Source organism: Podarcis raffonei, chromosome 9 (genome assembly GCF_027172205.1).
Source record: "Podarcis raffonei isolate rPodRaf1 chromosome 9, rPodRaf1.pri, whole genome shotgun sequence".
NCBI classification, from domain to species: Eukaryota; Metazoa; Chordata; class Lepidosauria; order Squamata; family Lacertidae; genus Podarcis; species Podarcis raffonei.
The window spans coordinates 35,820,895-35,837,761 of record NC_070610.1 but is presented as its reverse complement, the minus strand read 5'-3'; the positions used below and the strand labels follow the sequence as shown (position 1 = coordinate 35,837,761).

The 16,867-nt window shown below is 41.9% G+C and overlaps 2 protein-coding genes across 15 annotated transcripts in view; one reads left to right on the top strand and one right to left on the bottom strand.

Annotated features, from left to right (window-relative positions):
• Positions 1 to 12,154, top strand: part of PALLD (palladin, cytoskeletal associated protein) — a 215,441-nt gene extending 203,287 nt beyond the window's left edge. For all 3 annotated transcript variants that reach the window (XM_053402876.1, XM_053402878.1, XM_053402877.1), the window contains 5 exons: positions 1,639 to 1,771; positions 3,984 to 4,191; positions 5,967 to 6,132; positions 7,813 to 7,946; positions 10,190 to 12,154. In XM_053402876.1, coding sequence (XP_053258851.1) covers positions 1,639 to 1,771; positions 3,984 to 4,191; positions 5,967 to 6,132; positions 7,813 to 7,946; positions 10,190 to 10,362 — 814 coding nt within the window. In that variant the 3' untranslated portion in view covers positions 10,363 to 12,154. The remainder of the gene's footprint in view (positions 1 to 1,638; positions 1,772 to 3,983; positions 4,192 to 5,966; positions 6,133 to 7,812; positions 7,947 to 10,189) is intronic.
• Positions 1 to 16,867, bottom strand: part of CBR4 (carbonyl reductase 4) — a 291,935-nt gene that overhangs the window by 260,909 nt on the left and 14,159 nt on the right. For 6 of the 12 annotated variants that reach the window (XR_008332143.1, XR_008332145.1, XR_008332142.1 and 3 more), the window contains 4 exons: positions 16,036 to 16,150; positions 12,410 to 13,833; positions 9,225 to 9,328; positions 5,903 to 6,084 (listed from right to left, as the gene is read on the bottom strand). Coding sequence is in view for 4 of the 12 variants with exons in the window: in XM_053402888.1 (XP_053258863.1) it covers positions 16,069 to 16,150 (82 nt within the window). In the remaining 8 variants the exon portion in view is untranslated. Of the gene's footprint in view, positions 1 to 5,902; positions 6,085 to 9,224; positions 9,329 to 12,409; positions 13,834 to 15,599; positions 16,151 to 16,867 lie in introns of those variants that run through there. The other 6 variants (XM_053402884.1, XM_053402886.1, XM_053402891.1 and 3 more) reach the window with 4 other exon arrangements.

The following is a 16,867-nucleotide window of genomic DNA, read 5'->3' as shown; positions in this document are numbered from 1 at the left end:
CCCACATAATGTTGTCAAGCCCCAAAAACACAGGCTTCTGGGTAGGAGATCCCAGCCACTTGACTCTTCCCCATTTATTTTGCTGCTGCACTGCACTAAGTCCAAGTTCGGCTTAGCATGTCATCCAAAACAGAGTTCCTAGTTTGGCTCTCTCTCAAGACTGAACACTAGCTGTAACAAAACTTAGTCTCATGGTTTACAGCTCTTTGCTTACCCGGAAGCACTAAACCACATGCCTAGGTCTGGATGATATGCTAACCTAAACAATGGCTTGGCGCAGTGCAGCACAGCAACAGAACAATCGGGGGAGCAGTTTGTGTAATCACTTAGCATGGCATTGGCCTGGTCTACACATCACACTAAGCCAAAGCAATGTATGTTAGAGGTTGCTTCAGGCTTTATGCAGTCCCTGGGTTTCACTGGTGTTTGCTATGATAAACATACAAAATTAGAAGCAAAGATGCACAATCCCTATACAATATGCATGTGGACCCAGGAAAACCCTGGTGGAACTCAGTTGCTACATCAGGACAACTTTAAGCAGCAATTAGCAGCCTTGTCCTGATGTTCACAAGAAAAAGCTTTCTGTTGCTGGGGGAATGCAAAGTAAAAAAAAATGGTGGAGTTGTCTGGCAGTTTGCTGTAAGGAATTGAGATCTGGTTTCCTTTAAACTCTTTGCCACTGCTGTGTGTGTTCTGCAGAAACTAGTTAAGAGTGTGCATGCACACTTCCATGTTTTCAAACATTGCAAAGATGAAGAAAAATGTAGAAGTGTATGATAAGAGAAAGGCAAGAGGAAAAATCAAGAAAAACTAAAAGTAGTGATCCAGCCAAATATAAGAAAACGTTTGAGCTACACCCTTTGTCAGAAAATGATTAAGCGTGTCCTTGAATCTCTCTCACTAAAATAAATCACACATGATAAATTTAGCAGCATAATGTCCAATTTAGGTGTGTGTGTGTGTGTGTGTGTGTGTGTGTGTGTGTGTGTGTGTGTGTGTGTTCAAGCTATTTGGTCCACCAGTGAGAGATTGATTTAAATGCACAATTCCACAGTCTCTTATTGATTTTCTTGTATGGGTGTGTGCAATATATCCGAAATTAATTGAAACATGATGGTGTTGCTAACATCTGGCACTTCATATATTTTCGAGCTTCTGTCAGCACTCAGTTTTGGATGTGTGCGTAACAGAGCAAACCTTATGTGACTCATAAATAGGGAGCAATTTGAATTTATGTTCTAGTAGGCATGCAGAGGTTGCCTTTTGCTCCCTTGCATCTTACTCATTTTATTGACCAGTATTGTGGTAGAGAGCCTTCTCTTCCCCCTGCCCCAAAGTTCTTCTGAAAGCCAAGAATTTGCTTAGGGTACATAAGAAAAATTCCTCTCATTTTAGTCCAATTCAAAGTCTACTTTGAAATTAATGAAAGTTTAGGGGAGGGGTGTTGATGGTCACAGGTGAGGGAACATATGTGTGGAATCTAGTCCATCATTTTGGTCATATTTATGTGCATTGTGCATTGTTGAGGGTTTGGGAATAATGTCAATAATGAAAAACCTCTTAACCTAAGGCTACAGTTAGGGCAGAGCCTGGGAACGAAAATGAATGTGTTCTGTCTCTTATATATTTTTGCAGACCTCGATCTCGATCAAGGGATAGTGGAGATGAAAATGAACCAATCCAGGAGCGTTTCTTCCGACCTCATTTCCTGCAGGCCCCGGGAGATCTGATAGTTCAAGAAGGAAAACTTTGCAGAATGGACTGCAAGGTACATTTTTAATTTTATTTTAACCTTTATAGGTCATATTCAACTGGATTTTATTATCATCATATACTTCTTTTTTGTCAAATACATGGGGTTGGTTGAAATGGTGAGCCCAATAGGCATATTCCACTTGTGGAGAGTTGACTCCCATATACTTGTGTTGTAGCTGGATTCATGATCAGATCACTTCGTAACTCCATAGGCTGGATTCTAGTTCAGCTTTTTAAAGGCAGTTTTATTTCTTTCTCCAGCAGATACTGAAATTTATTAAGGCAGAGATTCATAATGTTTTATGAAATGTTATCACATGAAAAATGACATTGTAAAAGTTAACAGTAAGCACCGCTCTGGTAATGGATTTATAGATAAAATATGTGCTCCCTCTAGTGGCTTTGAATGCATGGGTTTCCAAAATAGAGCCAAAGGCTGCAATCCTGTACCTTTTATGCACTTACCAGGAAGTAAAACTAGCTGAAGAGTAGACATGCATTGTTGTAACAAAGCAAGCAGGAAGGACAGAAATATTCCAGGAGCACACCAAAAGTAATCTACACTTGTGCTCCTATTTCTAGCTAGCCTATCAAACAGATGCCACCAGATTTTCACCCTTTATATTACTTGACCTGTGAAATGAAATATGAGAATTTTGCATCTGGTTGGGAAGGAATATGATTTATGAATTTATCCTACCGTATTTGGAGTGGGCAAGCTTAAAACCTAAGTAAATAAATGGCCAGATGTAGTTGGATTCTGATGCCTCCTTGTGAAATGTACAAATGTCTGCTTGCAAAGCTGTCATGCTACCGTGTTTTGCATTATATCAGAGCAACTATTAGATTGCCTCACTGAAGCCACATGCCCAGGTGAAGGCCGTAATTCTCCTGGTCGATACCTGAACCAATGTTGAAGTTCTGAATTGAGATACATCTGCACAGAGAGGAAAATATAATGCATATTCATCTGTAACATTCAGTTTTCATTCCTCCTTTGAACCCAGAGATGAGGAGCCTCAAGCCATGGGATCCAAATGTGGCCCTCTAATATATTATTTTATTTGTACCCCGTCCATCTGACTGGGTTGCCCCAGCCACTCTTGGGCAGTTTCCCTCCAAGCTTTCCATCTAGTCATTAGGACTTTCCCTTGGCTTCGCCTCTTCCCCAAGACACATCCTTCATTGGCCTTACTCCACCCCCTCCTCCAGTGCTTTTCCCTGGCTGGAATATGTCCTTGAAATGAGATGCCTCTTGCTTGCCTAGGTAGAAAGATGGGCGTCTAGGCAGTCTGATATATGTCTTGCTGCTGTAATGTTGCTTTCTGTGCAAAGGTAAAAGTTGCATCCATCGCTCTGCCCACTTCTGCCTCACTCCTCTCACCAGTGGCATGAGTCCCTCAGAAGATTTCCAATGAGGGAATGTGGCCCTTGGGCTAAAAGATAGTCCTCACTCCTGTTTTATCCCACTTAAGTTTTCTTGTACAGAGGTACAATTTGAAAACGATCGCATTTGAAAGGTGCTCAGGCGCTTTGCGTAACAGAACTAAGCAATCCGGAATTTTACTTGTCTGCTTTTGAAGCCTCCCTGAGCTTTTCATGACATTGTTGCTAAAACAACATTTTATAAGCAGTAAGTATTATTAATGATGCACATCTTTCAACAAGCTGTGGTTTGTTCAAAGCATTCTGAATATGTAGTATAAGAAGTGATGAATGTATAGCTGAAATGGAATTTGAAGTTCAGTGATAAATTTCCCGACACATTCCTTCTTTCCTTTGCTTTTCTCAATACTTGGCTCCATGCGGCTGTTATGGAGAGAAAGGGATGTTGAAAGGATTGCTCCTCTTGGTAATCAAGGGCAAAAGTGTAAGGAGTTGACTGATCACGTGTGAAAGTGTTTCATTCTGTGTGTCATGATACCTAATGCTATTATGGAATGTATATTAGAAATACACTTTGCCACTGAAGACAGGAGGTGCTTGGAAATCCTCCCCCGCCCCCCGCCCCAAAAAAGTGGTGATGGGTTTTGATCCATTTATGGCCTTGAAGGTTAGGGAGAAATAAAAACAAGAGGTAATGTATGTAAACAGGAGGGGTCTCTCCCCCTCAGGAGTGACTCTGGGCCTTCACACTGGATACTCATGAAACAAATGCTTGTGTTTTTTCTATTGTCTCTCCATGCTATTGTCCCGCTGAGGTTTCTTCTGTGTTCCATTTTAAGGTCAGTGGCTTACCAACACCAGATATCAGCTGGCAAGTCAATGGAAGAGTTATACGTTCTGACAGCTCCCACAAAATGCTTGTACGGGAGAATGGCGTGCACTCCCTGATCATAGAACCTGTCACAGCAAGGGATGCTGGCATCTATACATGTGTTGCCACCAATCGAGCTGGTCAGAACACTTTCAGCTTGGAACTGATCGTTGCAGGTAACATCTCCACACCTTGCCTCCTGCCTAGCTGTACAATACTTAATTTATTCTGGCATGCCTGAGCCCCCCAAGAATTCAGAGTTTGCTTTCTGCTGTGCTCTTTTTGAAGATGCATTAGGCCTCTTTGGCAATAAATCATCTTCCTTTTGGGGGTTTTAAGGATTTGGGCATAATCAATATTTTTCCCAGAGAGACCTTCTCAGCGGTGGGGTGGGAATTAAGAAGCTCACATTTGGGGAGATGGGGGATATGTGGCTGCCATGAAATAGTGGTTTTGAGAGGGGATGGCTTTCTTAAGGCCACTCTGGTCACTCAGACTATTGTTTAATGAGCATTTGGCCGCATTTGTTTGTGGAGAGGTTAGATGACATCTGCTATTTAATGAGCATTAACTCTGATCTGTCTTTGGGGAGATCAGACCATGTCGTATCATTATCCTGCAATTTCCAGTGCATTTTGCAGTCACTTTATCAGGAAAAGTCTGATCTTTTGGGGAAATGGGTTTGTTGCCCAAGAGCTCCAAACCAGCTTTATTTAAGCAGCCTGAATTTTCTGGGATGATTGAATCCTACCTGAAAATCCTGACAGTCTGAGTTTGACGCGTGGGCTTTCAGCTGATGCCTTTTTTTTTACAACACACAGCACCAGCTTTCCTATAACAAATAAAAGGCTCACAAGTATATAATTAACAGGGCGGGGGGTGAGGACTACAAATGGGTGAACAGTCTCTGCATTCCCTACAGTGCTATCAAAATGCATATGGACTGTTTAGGAACAGTGCGGGTTGTGTCCTAAATTTGAATTGGTAATTTGAATTCACTGTACAACAGTTGAACAGAGATCAGAGCAATGAGTGACTGTAGGAAGAGACAATTGTGTTTGGCTTTGGGGATCTTTAAATGGTATCCTGGCCTTCTCTGTTAGCAGTTTTCGGGCAAAAGATGTGAAAGATCCAACCACAAATGGCCAATAATGTGTGGGTTTATAGCAGTGATGGCTAAACTCACCCCTCCAGCTGTTTTGAGACTATAATTCCCGTCATCCCTGACCACAGGTCCTGTTAGCTAGGGATGTTGGGAGTGGTAGTCCAAAAACAGTTGGAGGGCCAAGTTAGGCCATCACTCGTTTAAAGTAAGCTATGGGATCAGCACCCTGCCTTCAAGGGTGTACGTGTCATACCTCTACTAGAAATAGCATTGAGATCAGCCCCTTCCACGCTCACGTGTTTGGATTATTTAGCAAGTACCCCATCTCTGTGGATTCACTCATGCATAAATAGCTCCCATGCAGCTAGGATAGTTCTTAGAAGGCTCCTTTGCAAGTGGAAAATTAAAGTGGGTAAGTCAGCTATGTTCTGTCTTCTAAAGAGATGAAGAACATCTAGTGGCCTGTTGTTGTTGTTGTTGTTGTTGTTGTTGTGTGTGTGTTAAAAGCACAGTTATAAGCTGAGCACAATCCCCAACCACCTGAGCACTTCAAGTTCGTGATCTTAGGATTTTGAGAGGAGGAAAATAAGAATCTGCACAACTCTCCTAGTGAAGTCATTTTGAGTCTGACCAGATTGTATCGCGCCCCCCCCCCCCCCCAAATCTAAGATGCAATTCAGTTGCTGCCAAAGGACAGTCAGCAAATGCCAAAAGCTTTCCCAATGCCACTACATGCCATGTGCTGCTCCTGCTCAGAAACACCAACAGGAAATGCAGGGGAATATGTATGGGATATTTTATTGGTTCAAATGAGGGTAGAGAGAAAAGTTATTTCTTTTTTTATAGCTAAGGAAGCACACAAGCCACCAGTATTTGTAGAGAAGCTACAAAACACAGGTGTAGCTGAGGGGTATCCTGTGCGACTGGAATGCCGGGTTTCAGGTGTGCCGCACCCTCAGATCTTCTGGAAGAAAGAAAACGAGTCGCTCACATACAATACTGACAGAGTGAGGTTAGTCTTGTTTATTCTGAGTCTCTGCTTGATGTTGAAATTTTCATGTATTGTGTTGGTCAGGGGTTGCATTTGCTTTTATTTCTCGGGTAGGTTTTGGATCTGTGGATGGTCCATAATGGCGCTAGGTTTGTTGGGGTGGAGGGAGGGGCTGGGGTTTCCTGGCAGTGGGAAACATAGTACTGTATAGCTGGCTCTGATTCTGCAGTTCACAGCATAGGGAAGAATGACAGTTTACAAGACGAAACTGAATTATAAGCTTTCTTTTTGTTCTTATTGATAACATGTGTTGGCAGGACTGTACCTACCAGATACTTCCTTAAGGAACAATCAGCATATCGTTATCTACATTGGGTCTTACAGCTATATACCGTATTTTTCGCTCCATAGGGCGCACCGGACCTAGTTTTTAGGGGGGGGGGAATCAAGGAAAAAAATCTTATTTCCAACCCCAGCCCCAAAGAGCAGCGGACAGGCTGCACAACCTCTCCCTTCCGGAAGCCATAGCCCCGTGCAGCCTCTCCCTGCTGGAGGGGTTGCGCGCAGCTATGGAACAAGCCAAGGCAGCGAGCGGAATGGATCCAGCTCGCTGTTTTGGCTTCCTCTTTAGCCCCACGCAACCTCTCCCTGCTGGGAGAGGCTACGCAGGGCTAAAGAAGCCATAGCCACGTGCAGCCTCTCCCTGCCAGAGTGGCTGTGCGCGGCTATCCCTGAAGCCTGGAGAGCGAGAGGGGTCGGTGCGCACCGACGCCTCTCGCTCTCCAGGCTTCAGCAAAAGCAACGCGAAGCCAAGGAGCGAGCGGTCCCTCTGTGCTTCGCGTTGCTTTCGCTGAAGCCAAGGAGCCTGCATTCGCTCCATAGGACGCACACACATTTCCCCTCATTTTTTGGAGGGGAAAAAGTGCATCCTATAGAGCGAAAAATACGGTAATTTTTTAAAACCCTGAAAATTACAGTTCTAAAGCAGTTCTAAATAGAAATGCTATGCTTAGCAAAAAAAAAAATGAATTACAAATATATTTTCTTGGGAATGGTTTACAAAGAACTGCTATTTCTGAATTCTTAAAAGCTACCTGTAATAAATATTGAACACAGTGGGTGGCAAACCTCCAGCCCTCACCTTGATGTCAGGAACCTGCTTCCAATGTAAGACTTGCAGAATGCTTTAGGTTTACATGGTAGGGCAGGAGTTGGAGATGTGCAGAAGCAGTGAGGCGGTACAGCACATTAATAAATAAAGTACAGTGGGAGGAAAAGATGACAAATGGTTTCTTGCACTGATGCTAGTTTTATCAAGTGCCGGGAACCTGAGCCTTCCAGAAGTTGCTAGACTCAATTCCCATCAATCCCAGCCAGCATCCCTCCAATAATAAGAATAATAATTTTATTACTTGTACCCCACCCATCTGGCTAAGTTTCCCCAGCCTGGGTTATATATTTTCCCACCTGGGTTATATATTTTTATATATTTTCATTTCCCAATGGGAGGGAGCAACATTGCCAAAAGTGACAGGTGGGCCTAGGTATACCCTGAAAAAGTGGTGGGTGGGTTCGGTTTATGCTTATCCTGAAATTAATCCCTGGCATTGGTCTGCTCAAGGAATTGAAAACCAGCCTCTTAAATTTTAAAATAATAAATGTACGTAACCATGCCACTATTGTTATTTACTTCTCTTTCAGCATGCACCAGGATAACCATGGCTACATCTGCCTGCTTGTTCAGGGAGCTACAAAAGAAGATGCTGGTTGGTACACTGTGTCAGCAAAGAATGAGGCTGGGATTGTGTCCTGCACAGCAAGGCTGGATGTCTATAGTAAGTTTAGCTGCTCCCTGTAGAACAGCAATACACTGTCATAGATGGGGACCTGTAGCCCTCCAGATGTTCCTGGACTTCCATCAGCCCCAGCCAGCTTGGGCAGTGTTGGGGAGTCCAACATCTGGAGTGCCACAAGTTCCTCATCCTAGCTCTATTGAAAGCCATAAACCATGATTATTGTACTTTAAGTTAGGTCTATACAATGTAGGAGCTCTCTAGTTTTGCAGCCCATGTGGGAAATACCAAACCAATGTTCCTAACAGCCTATTCCACACGTATACAGTGGTGCCTCGCAAGACGAACGCCTCGCAAAACGAAAAACTCGCAAGACGAAAGAGTTTTCCGTTTTGGAGGTGCTTCGCAAAACGAATTTCCCTATGGGCTTGCTTCGCAAGAAGAAAGCCCATAGGGAAATCTCCGCCGGCCTTCAGAAGAGGTCCAGGACCTCTTCTGAAGGCCGGCGGGGGGCAAAGGTCTTTGCTCCCCCCGCCTGCCTTCCCGGGACAGCGGAGAAGTCTCCGCTGTCTGGGGGCTTTTAAAATGCTGGCGGGCGGCAGCGCAAGCCTTCGCTGCCGCCCGCCAGCATTTTCAGATCGCCCCGGGACAGCGGAGAAGTCTCCGCTGTCCCAGGAGCTTTTAAAATGCTGGCGGGCGGCAGCGAGGGCTTCGCTGCCGCCCGCCAGCATTTTCAGATCGCCCCGGGACAGTGGAGAAGTCTCCGTTGTCCCGGGGGCTTTTAAAATGTTGGCAGGCGGCAGCGCAGCATTCGCTGCCGCCCGCCAGCATTTTCAGATCGCCCCAGGACAGCAGAGAAGTCCTTGCCCCCCCCCCAGCCTTCAGAAGAGGTCGGGGGACAGACTGTCCCCGGACCTGGTCTGAAGGCGGTTTCCATAGGAACGCATTGATTGATTTTCAATGCATTCCTATGGGAAACCGTGCTTCGCAAGACGAAAAACTCGCAAGAAGAAAAAACTTGCGGAACGAATTAATTTTGTCTTGCGAGGCACCACTGTATTCAAATTTGCAGGTGGGGTTGGAAGAATGCTCTGCATTGCTTCCACTTTCCCTAGGTTCAGAGGTGTGCATGTTTTTCCAGTCCCCGGCATATCTGTGGATTGGTAATTAAAGATTGCAACCATCCAGACATGCTTCATTGACTACCTGTGGATAAGACTATCTCATAGCTAAGTTGTACATTTTTTAAAAAAAATCACGTTGTGAACCGAAGAACAAAGTAAGGTGTGAATGAGTGGCATATCAAACCAATGCACTCACTGTGGAGTCAGGATTGGCTGCATGCAGTTGGGAAAGCATCTAGTGTCTGAACTGCCTGGAGTGAATCCCATATCCTGTTGCCAAGTTCACCAAGATCTGTGCAACTGGAAGAAAGCAGAGGAAGGAAATTCATCAGAGAGAAGGTCCAGTGGTACAGAATGGAAGAGGGGAAAAGATGTTGCCAGAGATGAGTACCTTGTGTGCCATGTGGTTTTCAGAAAATGGATGAAAGCATGCTCCTCTACATATTATTTCTCTAAAGTTTATAAGCTTCAGCTGGTGGAGCTACTAGCCATAGTTGTACATAGGAAGGTTAGAAACATAGGAATCAGCCTTATACTAGGTGAAACCAGTGATCCATCTTGCTCAGTATTGTCTGCAGTAGCCTTCTCCAACCTAGTTGCCCTCCAGTGTTTTTGACTACAGCTCCCATCATCATTGGTCATGGTGGCTGGGTTTGATGGGAGTTGTAGTCTAAAACTATCCATCAGGCACCAGGTTGAGAAAGGCTGGTCTACACTGAGTGGCAGTAGCTCTCTTGGGTTTTAAGCCCTCCTGGTTCCTTTTACAGGCTAATCCATCCAGGCTTAAATGTTCTCAAAGCATGAGTTTATGACTAAGGAGAAATATTGAGTGAAGGAGATTTCCTATACAGTGGTACCTCTGGTTACATACTTAATTCGTTCTGGAGGTCCGTTCTTAACCTGAAACTGTTCTTAACCTGAAGCACCACCTTAGCTAATGGGGTCTCCCGCTGCCGTTCTCATCCTGAAGCAAAGTTCTTAACCCGAGGTACTATTTCTGGGTTAGTGGCGTCTGTAACCTGAAGCGTATGTAACCCAAGGTACCACTGTAATATGTTGCTGGAGGAATTCCCTCTTAACCAGGGCTAACAAGCTCTTAAATTTTCCATTTGTGGTGCTTATGTTACAGCAGCAAACTGTTTCCTCCTTCCCTTTCTGCAGCTCAGTGGCAGCAACAGCCCCAGACCACCAAACCAAAGAAGGTGCGTCCCTCAGCTAGTCGATATGCAGCACTTTCTGACCAAGGACTAGACATCAAAGCTGCGTTTCAGCCAGAAGCAAACCCAGGACACCTGACACTACAATCTGGATTGGTAGAAAGTGATGATCTGTAAATCTTGGCTATCAGGCCTACCATTTCCTTTCAAAGTGAAAACACTGAAAGCCATTGTCTTGACCAATGATAATTTATGCCACTTTATGTGAAAGGCAAACACCATTGTGTGCAAAAGATAAAGAACACCTTAATCATGTATTTCTTGCTCGTTGTTACAATTTAAAGTAGTGATTATTCAATGGAAATGTACAGCCCCTACACATGAACATCACCTTCACCATAACTGTTTCATTACTATGGGGGTAGCACTGTTTTTAAATAACCCTATTCACAAATGCCAAATGCTGAAGTGAATGAGATTTTTCGGAAGCAAGCACACTGCAGAACTTATCACCAAGTGCCTTTTGCAAGTTGTAGGTGCTATAACTCGTAATGAATAATGCTAGTTATTTTTTAAAGCTACAACACAGCAGCAAGTGTATCAGCAACACATTCTGATTAACAGCAGTAAAAAATGTGCAATATACTGATGGAAGGGGAAAAGGAAGAGACATCTAAATGAAATTAGTATCTCTGTAAATGGTTTTCTATTCTCAAGGGAAAGGAGGCTGCTTGCTTAAAGAAACTTAGGATAGGCAAGCAAGCTTCACACCTGAAAGCTTTGTTTTCTGGCAAGAAGTGGCTGACTTAAAACTGTACTGCCAGACTAAGTCATAAAATAACTTAAAATCTGGACATTATGGGATGGGATTATTTTACAGTATTAAAATTTGTAAGTGGGACAGGATAGGATGGGGGCAGTAGGACAGACGTTTCTCAGAATGAAAGCGTCTTGAGAAAACATTGCACTTCATCTCTTTGAAATTCCATGGTTACCCAAATGCTTTAAATCATCATCATCATACTGGAGATTTGCTTGACCAGAACACCATGACAAAAGTGATGAGTATAGAGTACGTGGGGAAAGGAGTGAGTCTGCAAGAGTTTGAATGATAAGCACACCACAGAGAATAGATTAGTAAATAGGAGGGAATGCAGAATGATGATAAAGAAAATGGTGTTATATTTTAAACACTGCATGCATGTGTACTAGATGTTACAATTTTGTGTTATTGCTTACTGCAGCAATGAATAATAGCCCTGCCTAAGACTGAGACTTTGTGAAGAAAGTAAAAATGGTCAAACTTCCAGAATGTAGACTAGTTCTGCATCTAACTGGACTTCACTTAGGCATTAAGCCATTTAACATTCAAAATCAATTTAAGAGTTCAGTTGAGTCTGGCAGGAAAAAAAGATGTGGTTTTGATGGTACAAGAGTACTTTGCTACAAAAGGAAAACACTGTATTCCTTATCAAAGCACGTTTATAGTACTTTATTTATAATAAAAATGTTGACTCTTTTATCTCAACTCAGTTATTCAAGTGCAGTACTTTTTAAGAGAAGTTTTGTATTATGTACCACACCTTATATTTTGCATTACTGCTATACATGTATTGCTTTGCACCCATGTTAAGTACACAAACCAGGTTTTTTTTAGCGGCTAATAAACTCTTAGCACAGAAAATAGTTATTTTTCTATGCAAACTGCTGCAAGTGGTTACAGCTTTTATAAGCATTTCTTACATATCTGTACTGTCATACACAATCTGTCATATAAAACTGTCCTATCATTCATTTACCAAACTTTTCTCAAATGTGACTCGCTAATCTATATTTGTTTAGCTTCACTAGTAGCATTTTGCTTCTTTTTATTTGTATTTATAAAAAAAAATGTACAATCATACTACTTTGGATTGTTGTGCTGATATCATGTGGGTTTAACATCAATAAATATTACACAAGTTAATAATTAAGTGTTTTTTCTGCGTCATGGACTTAAGACATCAAAAATAAAACTGGGTACACTCCTACATGCTTATGGGAAGTAAAGCCCATTGAACTCCAGTAGGCTTCTGATTTACATCCTTAGGATCCCACTTCATAGGTACAGCCTAGTATTGTGTATTTTTTAAGCCAACCTCATTGAAATCAACTTCTCCTGGACCACTTTCCCCATTGCCTGGATTATGGCAAGTAAGTCATATTGACAAATGGGAGAGCTTACCTGAAAGATGTGTTTGTGATCATCTGCCTCTAACATGTAGAATGCTGGGAGGAAAGGGGCTTGCTTGGTTCTGGGGCCTACGAAAGGAGAGGAAACCCCAAACAATGCATGAGATCCAACAGGGCAGACACTATGTCACCACTGAAAAATACAGTGAAAAACCCTTCAGTCTTCATTTCACCCACATGCAGAGCCTGTCTCAGGACCAGAGTGGGAGTCTTGTTAGAATAAAGTTATAAATTCAAACAAAAAGGAAGCCAGTCCCTGGCCAGCTTAACCCTCTGAGGCCCAGAGTATAGCCAGCAAAGATAGCTACACTTCTTCAAGCAGGTTTGACCACATCCTTAGGCTGCAATAATTGAAACTAATATAGTACAAATGAAACAAGCAGGGCTTTGGATGCCTCTATTGGACCTGCTCTAATCGCCCCCAATAGTGGCTTTGTGCAAGAGAAAGTACTTCTACTAGTACAGGATGAGGCACTCCATTTCACCTCTCTCACTTACAGCTCTCTGACATGTTCCATGTTGCTCCAGAGACGTTTGGAGGGAGGCACAGGGTGCTGCACTGATTTGGATAGGAGGGATCAGCAAACTTTAGGGGCCCTGCCTTAAGGAAGTTCTTCCACTAGCACATAACTACTACTGGATACAACTCACAGGCTGAAGTACTAACTACTACAGCTCAAGTTTAGGATGAAGCAGCACAATTAGACCCAATTCAAAGATTAGGTATCTTGACACATCAGCCTAAACAACATAAAGTAGCTGAATATTAAGAACAAGCTAGAACTTGTTCTCAAGTTCTAAATGAGCAAACCTCGCATATTTCTTCTACCATCAGTTTGCATCTCTAGAGAAGCAAGTTGTTTAGGAGAAAACAGCATTCAAGTTTAAAATTAGTTGCTTAAAAGAACTGATAAACTTTATACTGATTCACCCACAACAGCCCTGGGAGTAAGTAAAAAAAGGAAATGCATCCTACCTGCTCCATGTAGGTGAAATGAGAGGAATCGTGCTTCCTTCAGGCTTGAATATGGTTTTGTAAGCAAAACTGAGATAGCTTTTGACAGCAGAGTAACTTCAGAGGGATTGGAATGTTTTCTCCTTACGATGATTTCTCCTTGTGGTTAATTTTATTACTGGTGTGTCATAAGTGCTAACCAATAATTTATAGGAACATTTTGCTTGTCAAACAGTAGAAGAAAACAGATGTATTCGCTCAATACATTCATGATCACAGCAGAGGTAACTCATGCCTCAAATATAAAATAACAGCCTTGCTTGCCTTTTTAAAAAGCTGTTGCTATAAAAACAAATACTTCAGCACACTATTAGATTGAGAGCATGATGGTTTAACAAATGCAGAAAAGCCTGTGACATACAAACAGAGGAAAACATGTGGGATGGCGAAGTAGAAGAAAACTGGAAAAAGAAATGGAAAAGGTAATTGCATTTCACAGTCATCTCTGCCCTGCTGAGTCATGGAGAAAGTACTCCATAAATATATCTATCCCAAATTATTATACAGACGCCTATTTATCAACCTTTAAAATGTGCCGGGGTCCATCAATTCATCTGATGATGCAGTGACAATCCAGTAAATTTTCAGAGTGGAAGGAGGTATTTACTATTATAGCAGTAGGAGTAGCAGAGCACAAACATTTCAAGCAAGATTTAGCATGAACAAATAACTCATTTTCCTGGAAACAGTATTATTGTGACAGCTAAACAAATGTTCACAGAAGTATTTATTAGACATTTATTTTCAGCTGTCAGAAATTGAAGGGCCTAGTCCGTCTGGCACAATTAAAGAGCATGTGAAGCACGACACTCAATGTGGGAAAGCTGCTTTCTAAATTTGATAAATTCCAAATACTGTTAAAGTTAGTAGGATCTCTAAGCGTTTTTAATAATTATATCAATTTGTAATTAATTGTCATTCACTTTCAGCTTATTGACTACATTTAAATTCACTTATTTACTTCAGCAGATTTTATTTTCATTTTTGCACAACTACAAAAAGTTGCAGTGGCATCATGGCATGGCATGGCATGGCATGATGGAAAAGAAAAGGCACCTTTAGTGCTTGAGGCCCATGTCTAAACACAATGATGTTTTATGGCCTGTAGCTGTCCTGCCACAACCACTGGAAAGCCAAACCATCCTGAGTTTTTAGAAGATACTGCCAACATAGGTGAAGTCTTTTCTCCACTACCAAAGTACTCTTGGATTCAACGATATATAAGCAAGAGAGATTCTGGTGACATTTCCAAAACTAAAGTTGTTTACTATGGCACAATTTTTCATGTACTAGAGTCTACTACTACATAACATACATGAAATGTAATCCTCAGTTTCAGATAAATAGACATGACTGTAAGGAGGACAGAAGAACTAAGTTTTGGGGTCAGTGGGAAATAACATGCAGGAAGTGGAAAGGTAATGGTAAAGGGACCCCTGACCATTAGGTCCAGTCGTGACCGACTCTGGGGTTGCAGCGCTCATCTCGCTTTACTGGCCGAGGGAGCTGGCGTACAGCTTCCGGGTCATGTGGCCAGCATGACTAAGCCGCTTCTGGCGAACCAGAACAGCGCACGGAAACACCGTTTATCTTCCCGCCGGAGCTGTACCTATTTATCTACTTGCACTTTGTGCTTTCGAACTGCTAGGTTGGCAGGAGCAGGGACCGAGTAACGGGAGCTCGCCCCGTCAGGGGGGTTCGAACCGCCGACCTTCTGATCGGCAAGTCCTAGGCTCTGTGGTTTAACCCACAGCGCCACCTGCGTCACTGCAGTAAGTGTACAGAGCAATAATTCAGGTATTATTTGACATATTCAATTGTTATTCAATTTCCAATAATTCAATAAATGGTTTTAAACTGTTTTTAATATTGTGTTTTAATGTTGCAACCTGCCCTGGGTGAAGGGCAGGTAATCAATAATAATAGTAACAGCAGCTAATGTCTTTAAAATAAGCACAATGTTCCTTGGTAACAGCAGTAATAGGTGGTAAAACAATCAGCTTGGCAATGCCAGGTTAACTTCTGTAGTGAGAAAGAAAAATGTGGTCTCTATTCACACCCAAATGAACAGTTTACCTTCTTGATTAATTCTAATTCTGCTACAGCCCCCTTCTGAATTTTCTGGTTTACTTATGGCTTCCTTAAGATCAATGAAAGTGTATCCTAGTTCTCTATTTGTTTGTGAATATTGCCATCTTTTGTTAGATACAATTACCTTGTATTGAACGCTTTGTAAAACACAAATGATTATTGCTGTCATGTATTACAATGTTTTGCCCACTCTGACCATAATTAAGCAAAGAGATAAGCCAAACATAAATTTCATGAAATAACTGTTTATAGAGAGATAAGAAGCCATGCACACTCATTTGCAACTATGAAACTGAACCATATGTATAAATAGGAATTTATGTACACAAATAATATAAACCTGTTATTTAAAATTGGGATTTTAAGAATGTAGCAATTCTAACAAAATGAAAAACAGCATTAAATTAGCTCTGCGCACAAGCCAAACTTAAATGGCTAGAAATATATATGTGGTTCTTTGTACTATTACCTAACTAACCCTAATGAACTATTATTCTTTAAATTATACTGACCTCAGGAGGTGAAAAAGAGATCTGTTTGTATGCTCACACCCCAGATGTCAGTGAATATGTCATTTTTCTAAACATGAAAGTAAACTTGCTTCCACCTTTGATTACTGGGCTGATCCTACAAGAAAATCAATTATACAGTACTTCCAGACTACATTTTAAGATATATAGAAGACCTGAATAGTTTTGTTTGCAATTTTATTCTATGCTTATATTTCTGCCAATTTTAATTACAGGCCTAAACTGACAGCTTGCTTTTTTTGGGGGGGTAGCCCACAAACTATTTAAATTTGGCAGCTTGGATACAGAATAATCAGATTGCATATTTAACACAAATGATTGGGAGATGCAAAATTAGTATTATTTGAGTACTTTAAAACAGAAGACATTTTAAGCTATTGGTTAGTAAGTTGAAATGAACAAAGGCAGTTTAAATGACTCTGAAAAACTAATTTGGGAGAAACCAAAGTAATTTATAGTATTTTCAAGGACCGGACTGGACCCAGCAGTCTTCATCAGAGACCCTTCTGTGTGTTCCTGAGGGAGATGTGGAAGGTGGCCACACAGGAATGGGCCTTTTCAGTGGTTTCACCCCGTCTGTGCAATGCTCTCACAAGGGGTAGTTGTCTGGCACCATCTTTTCAGGCTAAGACCTTGCTGTTTACCCTGGTTACTTAAAGCTGCTTTCTACAGTGGTGCTCATCTTTTAGTGGAGCAGTTAGGACTTGGTCCTTATTAAGATGTTGCTGAGTGAGCATTTTATACATTTTGTATTGTCATTCCCCCTCCCCCTATTTTTCTGGTTTCATACTGTTTTAATGTGCTCTATTTTATT